General features: G+C 30.0%; 1 protein-coding gene across 1 annotated transcript; it reads left to right on the top strand.

Annotated features, from left to right (window-relative positions):
* Positions 1-22: 22 nt before the first annotated feature.
* Positions 23-8,495, top strand: CycY (cyclin Y). The gene is made up of 6 exons (XM_014426592.3): positions 23-650; positions 727-758; positions 836-1,030; positions 1,106-1,239; positions 5,311-5,463; positions 8,119-8,495. Exons 1-6 carry the CDS (start codon positions 437-439, stop codon positions 8,414-8,416), a joined length of 1,026 nt encoding a protein of 341 aa, XP_014282078.1. The 5' UTR covers positions 23-436; the 3' UTR covers positions 8,417-8,495.
* Positions 8,496-9,720: the final 1,225 nt, after the last annotated feature.

The raw sequence follows: 9,720 nt of genomic DNA, 5'->3' as shown, positions 1-9,720 counted from the left end.
TTTTTTTTAGTCAATATTTTCTACGATTAAAGATTATTCAGAAAATATTTTAACTTAAATCGAAATGTGATTAGAGCCCTGTATAAATGGCGTGACGAAACAACCCAGTGGGCGGACCGATTACAATTAGGTTTATTTTAATTGACATTATTTATATATTGTCTCTCCTGAGCTTGGTGTTTGGAATGACACTTAAGTCAATATGAATCCTCGGATTCACTTTTGCACTTAATTAAATCGACCATGAGTAAACATACACTCTCTAACCTAACTCTTATCAAAGTTAAGTTATATTTTCCGAGATAATGTATATATTAGATATTATAATCATGCCCAAGATTACTTGTGTAAAGTTTATGTGTAGATTTAGCAATCATTTGAATCTTGTTGCTAAGATGTTAAGCTCGTAAATACATGAGTTGAACTTGTTCAAGTTATGGGAAATAAGAATAGTTGTTGTGCTTATTCTACTCCACCTTCAAGGAAAAAAGATGTTCAGCATTTTGAAGAATATTTGCCTGAGGGAGAAGAAAGCATTGGTAACTTGCAGCATATTAGTGAGAGAGAGATTGAAGACTGGGACACAGACCCTTCATTGCACCCCAAAGCTGGGACTTTATTTCTTGAACGCTCAAAAGTGTCTATGGAAAGTAAGTTATTTTTAAGAACAACAAATCAATCAATTTTTCTTCATTTCCTTAAATTAATGTTAATATATTTTTCCAGATGGTCTGTCTAGAAAAAAAAGTCAGAATCATGTAAGTTATAAGAGTATTCCACTTGTTTTTAACTTTCAACTGTGGTAAAATGTTATTATCAATTTCTGTACTTTTAGATAGCTGAGATTAGAAGTTCCGGACTAAAAAAGAGCAGTTCTTGCTCAACAATATACTTAGATGACAGCACTGTTTCACAGCCTAATTTAAAAAATACTGTAAAGTGTGTTTCATTAGCTATTTACTATCATATTAAAAATAGAACCTCTGAGAGATACATGGAAATTTTTGATGAAAGGAAACATCCATTGACAGTAGGTTGTGTATAAGATGGATTATCAGTGAACATTAATTCCATTGAATTAATTTGCAACATTTTATTTTTGTAGCGAGATGGTGTTCCAGAAGATTATGATCAACATAATCCAGAGCATAAACAGATTTATAAGTTCATTAGAACATTATTTAATTCTGCGCAGTTGACAGCAGAATGTGCCATCATAACTCTAGTCTATCTTGAAAGGTAATTGTAACCCTTATGTTGTAGTTTTAGTTTTATTCAATCATATTTATATCTACGTATTGTCCTAATCTTTACATTTAATTAGTCTGTCATGTCACATTACTGGAAGGTTTAATTACTTTTGATCGACTTTTTGTTTAAAATCTTTGTAGAAGTATTGAATAAGGGCTCATCACTTGGAATGTTGCTAAACTGTGTATACAAGACTTGATGTATGGTAATGGTTTTATAATTTTATGCCGCTTTAGTGGGAGGGGTTATTAATCACAGGTTCCACCATTAGATAACTGCCTCCTATTAATGTAATGTTTGTACCTATTATTTGTTTGGTTTTGGAAGCCCTTCTGTGGCAAACCTAGTCTATTAAGTGAGATTTTGTCCCCAAATATATTGGTGTTAAAAACTGGTACTTGAGTGTGATTTTGCACAACTTTTGTTAAAATAATAGTTCTTTACAAAGTACTGAGCCCCTAACCATTCATGGGTTGTAGTGTTTCATGTTTTTTTTTAATTGGTAGATATGGAATTCAGTAGAATTGATGGAATAGTGTGGTTTTCAGAAATGACTTACATATAGAAGAGAACATTTTGTGGGACATAACAGGAACACATTTAAATATATTGAGTAGGTAGCTGTCTATGTGAATCTCAAGTGTTGTGGGAGAGGGGAAGGAGGGAATTGGAAGAAGAAGGCATGTGAATTTGTTAGTTTTATTGATTTATGTTGATAATTTTTTTCTTTTTTCTCATCCGATATATTTCTTGGTTCAAACTTTTTTTTTGTTCTTATCATTTAATATTTAATGTGCTTAGTTTATGTTTTTTGTTTTCTTAAGTTCAAAATAATGCATTCTGTTTAGTAAAATTTTTAAACCTCTGTAGTCTGCAAACCTCCAACCACTCAATGGATAAATTTTTATGCATAGTTAAGGGTCAATAATACAGTTTTAACCCTAATAAATGAATTTTATGTATACTAATATATTAGGCCAATTTATTATGTGGTATCTATTCATAGTATTTCGTCTTCCATTCTGCAGATTAATGATTTGTTTCGTGCATAATTGAAGAAATGTCTAGTCAATGGAGGTATTTTTAGCAGAAGGAGTCACTCCTTTAGCTCTGGTAGGATTTCCACAAATTCATTCATCCTTATTCAAAAGCTTCTCCCACTTCTTACCTTCCACTTGCGTTTTGTGTTTGTCCTTTCCTTATAGTAAGAGGATATAGCCTTACTGTTCTGTAAGCTATTGGTTTGACAGGCAGATTCTACATAGAACTGTGCTTTGCTAACTTGTAAGCTTATCCATTGCCATGTGGCAATGGAAAATGGCCTGGTATCCTTTGCAGAGCTATAATTCTTCCTCTTATCTCCATAATAGCTGCCATGATTTTACATTTTTCTTCTATGGGTGATTTTCCAATCTTCTATTTTAAATTTCTATAGAGTGGCTTGGGAATCCTTAAATATTGCAGTGTTTTCATCTCTTTAAATCATGGTTTTCATAGCAAGGTAAATAGCTGTATTTCTCCATCAAATTGTCACATTCAGCTCCAACGGTATGGCAATTGGAAGTAACATTATAAACATCTGTCCCAGCTTTCTTGTTAATGCCTGATGCAGAGCAGAACCATCGTTATAAATATGTAGCCATTGATCTGTAGGATGTTCCTCATGAACAGTTTTTAGTGCTGCAGTTCCAAGATCAGGTGCAGGGCAATCCTTGGTAGGGCAGATACAAATATAAGTAGACTTCAGCAGTTTTGTGCTTTGATATATTGGAGATGCTTACATTCTGCCTTTCCTTGGTTGGGTTGGTAAGTCTATATGGTGAAGCATTTCCTCTACTTTTGATAGCGAAGTTTTTTGGGGCTTTAAGCTCTCATTCGCTTTTCAATAGATAAAGCACAGATTTTTTTTTCACTTGTGCTAGCAACTACAAGCTCGAGACCTGCTTGGTATAACATAGTTGCAATAGGAGTTGACTTCACTCCACCAGTAATCTGATTTTGGGCTTTGTCTAATTTTCCTTGTGCTATTTTTGATGAGGTTATCAAAATTTCATCACCATTCTCCACATTAGACCTAACGTATGATTTATGGGTTCTTAATATCTCATATCCCCCATTTTGTCCCTTTTATCCTTTTCCTCAACTTTAGTTTTGATTGACCTTTCTTTTTTATATTTTGGATTTGTTTTAACCAAGTCAGCTTTGAGTCCAATGTGTTACCTTGATGTGTTGTCAGTCCTGGTTAGTTCTTCACTTTTAAGTATGGATGGATGTCATGTTTTTTAGTGCTGAGGCTAAATAATTTGAACATTTTTTTTTTTTTTATAGGCCGTCATTCTATTTTCTTTCACTCTGTGGTATATGTTCAGTTAAGGGTTTTTTTATAGACCATTTATCTATACTGGAACATGTTCTTCAGATTGGTCAGATTCATCAGCATGAAAAAGTACCTGGATTCCTGAAAGCTTAGTCATTATCTTTTCAAATGGGTAATTTTTCATTTATACATGTTAAATTAATTAGACAGACCTTGTGGTACTTCCTGGATAATAAACCACCAAAGCGAATTTTTATAAATCTCTACCCTAGGATAGATCAAACCCATGAAACGAGATTCCCATACATTTCAATTTAGTAATAAGATTTCTCCTCCATATGCTATCTATGCTATCAAAAGCAGCTTGGAAGTCAATAAACACAGCTAATGTATATTGGCTTCTTTGGAAGTGATCTTTCATTTTTAAGAGAATCTTATCACTGCCTCAACCATGTTTCTTGTCTTCCGGAAACCAGCCTGTCAATCTGAAATAATTTTTTTTTTTTGGTTCAATAAAATTTTTACATTCAAACCATAACCATCGTTCAACCAGTTTACAAGGTGTACTTGTGAGATATACAGGGCTGTAACTGTAAACTAAAATTTTTATACTTCTGCTTTCTTCCATTGTGCCTGAACATTGCTTTAATAACACCAACAATATTATATCGTTGTTCGGTATTACAAAAGATAGATAGTCATTGAAATTCATTGAGTTTTGTTTTTGCTTTCTCACTGCCAAAGTTATAGGTAAGCTTTGTATTACTGTAGGAAAAAAAAAGTTGTTAGAATTGAAAATTGTCTCTTGTATTGTTTGGGGTTTTAGGCATGAAGGAACAAATTTGGTTTCATATATGTCTGTCTGTAGTAAAATTTGTGTCCAAGCTCAATAAGTTGAACTGTTTATCTGATTTTAATGAAATTACTTAGATTGTGCGGGTTGCTCCCTTTATCGATTTTTTCTATTAAATCTCTAAAGAGTTTATCAGATTTGGTTAAAATTTGGGATTAGTTTAAAAATGATCAACTTTATCAGATACCTTCTACAACTTTGGCTAACACATTTATTTTCTTTGACACAGCTATATTTTTAAAATGCTTCATCTGATTTGGCCTAAAGTTAGTGGAAAGTTAAAGATCATTGTCGATACAGTATTGTATAAATTTTTGCAAATTTCATATACTTTTAATATTTTCACATGAGCAAACATATTTTCCATTATCTGTATCTCGGAAATAGCTCAAAATTAGAGATTAGTTTAGGCAAGGCTTATTAGTCTAATATAAATTTTATCACTTACTCATAACAATGGCTCATTTGAGATTTATTCTCAAATGACAAGTCACTAACTTTGAAATATTGGTAATTATCTATCCAATAGAAATTTACAAAACGTGGATATTTTCCAGAATAAGCCATGTTCAGTAAAGAAAATCAGAGGATTTAAAAAAAAAAAAACGGTGAGGAATAAGTACTGACCTATGTACTTGGGAGATTTTATTTTTTGTGTGATAATGATTTACTTCTGAAGATTGACAGCCGTACAATCATAACTTGACATTACAATTGTTTCCTTCTTGAACTGTTTATCATTTCCTAAACACTAATTATTAATAATAAAATAAACCACTCTCAAACAATCATATAAGTAAATAATAAAATTAATTATTAATTTGCTATTATTAAGATATTTTATGTATTAAACTAAAAATGTAAGAGGAAGTATATTATCCATTTTTAGGTTGTTAACCTATGCAGAAGTTGATATTACTCCTGGAAACTGGAAGAGAATAGTATTGGGAGCTATACTTCTTGCCTCTAAAGTCTGGGATGACCAAGCTGTTTGGAACGTGGATTACTGCCAAATCCTAAAAGATATAACTGTAGAAGACATGTCAGTTCTCAATTAAAGTTGTAAATTTTCTAGTGTTTTAACTTTAATCCATTTATGTTATATAGAATTCTAGTATTCAATCTATATTACTATTTAATTTAATTCAATCTGGTTTAAAAATCCTTTTATGATAATAAATCTTTATTTTTTATTAAAGTATGCGGCTGTATTTAACAAACCAGGTAGTGTGGTAGCTGCTTTAATTAAGTTACAATTTAGTCAAGTAATCACCAATTTAACTGAGTCAATGCTTTAATGGATGATCATCTAAAGATGACCCAATTACCTAAAATATATGACAACCGACTGGAGGCTTAATTTATAGACACTCTGTTTCAGGTTAGAGCATATGAATCTTTGTGGCCACTTGAGCTTTGGCTCGCCTAGATGGCATTAATTTATGGTTCTAGGCTGATTGGTCTCTTATTGAAGGGATGTATTTCTCTATCACTGCCGATATATGTTCCGAATGTACTACCAATTACTATGTCTGAAGTGACAGCTGTTATTCCTATATCAACAAAAAAATTAAAAGTTGATTACTCAAATCGTCCTGTACTAATTTAAAATAATTTAAATCATTACTTAAGCCAGGCAAATTTTCTTGATCAAATACTACATTACTCTAAAGAATCTGTGATCAGAGTAGTAGCGAGTATAAAAAAAAATTTAAGTACATATCCTGTCCTGTTTTCTCTTAATTTATTTTTCATTCTCCAGGCATTTACTTAAATTAACATTTGAGGAGCTGTAGATCAAAATACCTTTGTCAATTTTCTGATAAAAATCATTTTATCTTGGAATTGTGAATTATCTTTGACAAGAAATATAGTGTGAATTTTTTTGATCATGTTTCTTTTGAATGATTTATAGAGCTTTGAAGTTTATTGTCCTCTGCTAAATAAATTTCCTTAATTTGATAAGTTTTTATTTGAATCAAAGTGAAATGACAAAATCCATTATGTCTTATTATTTTTTTTTTAACATTAATATCTCATTGAACAGCCCTGATGAAGATGTGCTAAATTTAGGCTCTTAATATATAGTAACCATATTTTTTTTTAGTGTAGTGTTTCTTGGCCGTAGCCCGAAACATGCCCTTATTGATTTATAGACAACCCATCTATACACTATAAAAACATTTTTATAAGTTGCACGCATCACACAACTTTCACTTACTGCACTGAAAGAAGTAAACTTCAAACAAAACATTTCTATTATTCTGTTTCTATAAAAATTTGTATTTTAGTTTTTCTTGAGTTATAATTTGCAATCATCAACATGGTTCCTGCAAAGAATACAGTGATGTGACAAAACCGTGTTGTGTACATATGATTAAAATCAAGAGATATTATGCTAGGCTGTCTCTCTAAACTGTTGTATTTGGTTCTCCTTTGGTCAATTATCAATTTCTTTTATAATTTATATTTATCCCTTTTTCATTACTATTAATGATGCAAAATGGTTAATTATTTTAAGTAAAAATTAAATTAAAGATACATTACTGAAAGATTTTATGAAATCTTTTAAATTGATCCCTGTGGATAATTCCTAGCTAATATTAAATGTTACTTGATTATTCATTGACATTCCAAGTTAAATCAAAATAGTTGAAACCATTTTTGATATAATTGATTATATAAAGTGGCACTTCCAATAAGTTGATTTTTACAAAGAATGTTGCTGTTATATCCCGAGCATACATCTGACCCTAAATATTTTATTTCAGTTTCTTGCGACTTTCCTTTTTTGAGCTAAACCATTCATGAGCAAAACACCCACCCCCATTATGCAGGACTTGGTTAGACCTCAAAATGTGTATTTGCTTGGAATACACATTTTTTTATGAAAGGAGAAAAAGAATGATAAAATAAATTAGAAGGGGGGGGGATAATATAAGGAATATTAATGGTTTGGGATATCGGTAAAAAAAAGGGGGGAGATTAGGGTAGGAATGGTTGTTGTTAGTAAAAGGAAGTTAATTGTGTTTGATTAGGAGCTTTAGGATATCTGGAGATCAGAGGAATATAATATTAATCAACTTCCTGTTCAAAAGGCTTTCGTTGAAGATTTATATGGGTAGATTATGAAATAAGATGTTTTTGTTGGTTAGGAATTGTAGCAAGGATAGAAGATTTCTCTAAGTTGAAGGAATGGTTAATGGTCAAAGTATGTTTATATAGTTCGGAGGTGGATAGTGGACTCCGAACATGCCTTGATGTATATTTTTGTATTGTATTATTTCTTTCATTTAATCTTTAATTTTCTTTTTTTATATATTAGTAGATATGTATGAATATCTACTCAAATTTTTATATATTATAAGGATTGTCATACTTCATTGTCCTAATACTTTATGGTTATCTTGTTTTGCTTTGACCTAATCAAGACTAAAATGTCAGTAGACATTAAAATAACTGTTGAAACTAAATTGTTACCTGTGTGATTTTCTTTTCTGTCCAAACTCTCCAACCAACTTCTCTTTGAATTAATTCTGTGATCTATGTTACTACTATATTAGATGCTGTATTTTTATTTTTATTTTTTGGCCTAGAAATTTGTAATAGGCTTATTTATTTTTCCTTATTATCTTTTGTAATGAATTTTTTAGTCTTAGAAGATAACTAATTACATATATGTATATTTGTTTTATAGGAACGAACTAGAAAGGCAGTTTTTGGAAATGCTTCAATTTAATATAAATGTACCTTCCAGTGTATATGCAAAATATTATTTTGATCTAAGAAGTTTAGCAGAAGCAAACGACTTAGCATTTCCTGGGGAACCTTTAAGCAAAGAACGAGCACAGAAACTTGAAGCTATGTCTCGTATCTGTGAAGATAAGGTAACTGCTGAATTGCTCAAGAATGGACTTAAAAAATGGTCGAGTGTAGATAATGTCAATGCTATGGGAAATATTGCACCCAGGCGAAGTGTTGCCATCCTCTCATGAACTTATAATATAAGATATCTTCATCATATCCATTTAATGAACAGGTATACGTGTCTTCTCAATACTTCTTTTTTTTTTTCTCTAAATGAATGTGTATCAAATTTGTGTGATATGTTATACTAGAGAAATGAGTTCTTGACAATAAAATTTAAGTTACTGTTATATCACTGGATTATGCATAAATAAATTTAAATCGGTCTATGCAGTGATATGTTTCTTACAGTTTTATATCAATAGATGTTTGATTCTTAAAGAATTAGTAATTTTTGAGATGTATTTTTAGATTTCATAAAAAATCTGACTGATTAATTGGGACTGCTTTCTTTACTAATTTTAAATTTTGGTATTGTTTTCATCAATATGGTAATTCTATGTTTGTTTCTTTTTAACCTTTCCCATAAAAATTTAGAAAAGCCATAAAATAAATGATTATTAATTTTTTTAATCTGCTGTAATTATGTGTTTTGAGAGCCTCTATTTTCACATTCACATTCAATTAATTAAAACATTAATAAAAGGAACTTTGCCCATTTAATCCGTAAAATATTTCCTTAAGACACTCACCAAAGTAATTTACTGTAAATAATAATTATTGTAAAAATTAATGTTTAATAACATTGTTAGATAGTAACAAATATTTTATGTAAAGGAAGATATTTAAATATAGTAATCATCGATCATTAAATATTTTATATAATTATTTAAATCTCGATATTTTGATTAGAAAGATATTTTAACAGGCAATAAATTGAATTTTTTTTTTAATTATTATTTATTAGTTAGTTTTCTTGACTCTCCTAGCATTGTACATTCCAAGTTGAGCACCTGTCATGTATTGTGGTATAAAATAATATTGTTTCATGTTATTCTTTGAGGGATTTTTGTTCATCTATCAATTTTAGAAAATGCTTAATACAGTTTTACAAAAAACCAATTGCATTCAGTGGTTTCTGTAATTTTTTTTTTCTTTTCTTTTTTTTTTTAACTTTATTGTTAAAAAAAATAATCATAAATTTTTTATATTGTACAGTATAGTAGTAATTGATGTAAGTGGTGTATACACCACCTTCTACCCCATTTTTTGTTCTTACTTGCTATGTTTAAAGTATTTTCTAAATGAATCTTTAGAACCACAAAGATGAGAAAATAAAAACATGTGAATTTCTACCAAATGTAAAACTTAGTTAAAATTTTCTCAAATTTTACATACTTATTTAATAAAATTTTATTTTATTAAATACTTATGTAATAAAATAAAATTCTTATGCTATTTTTGTTAACAGCTACAGTAAAATGAACATATT

The sequence above is a fragment of the Halyomorpha halys genome, unplaced genomic scaffold, assembly GCF_000696795.3.
Source record: "Halyomorpha halys isolate HHAL.00 unplaced genomic scaffold, Hhal_1.1 Scaffold586.1, whole genome shotgun sequence".
NCBI lineage: Eukaryota > Metazoa > Arthropoda > Insecta > Hemiptera > Pentatomidae > Halyomorpha > Halyomorpha halys.
This window is presented reverse-complemented; position numbering and strand designations above follow the sequence as displayed.

Coding starts and splice junctions, on each gene's coding strand:
- CycY (XM_014426592.3), top strand. CDS start 437: ATGGGAAATAAGAATAGTTGTTGTGCTTATTCTACTCCACCTTCAAGG. Junction 1,240..5,310: donor ACTCTAGTCTATCTTGAAAG/GTAATTGTAACC, acceptor ATCCATTTTTAG/GTTGTTAACCTATGCAGAAG. Junction 5,464..8,118: donor GATATAACTGTAGAAGACAT/GTCAGTTCTCAA, acceptor TTTGTTTTATAG/GAACGAACTAGAAAGGCAGT.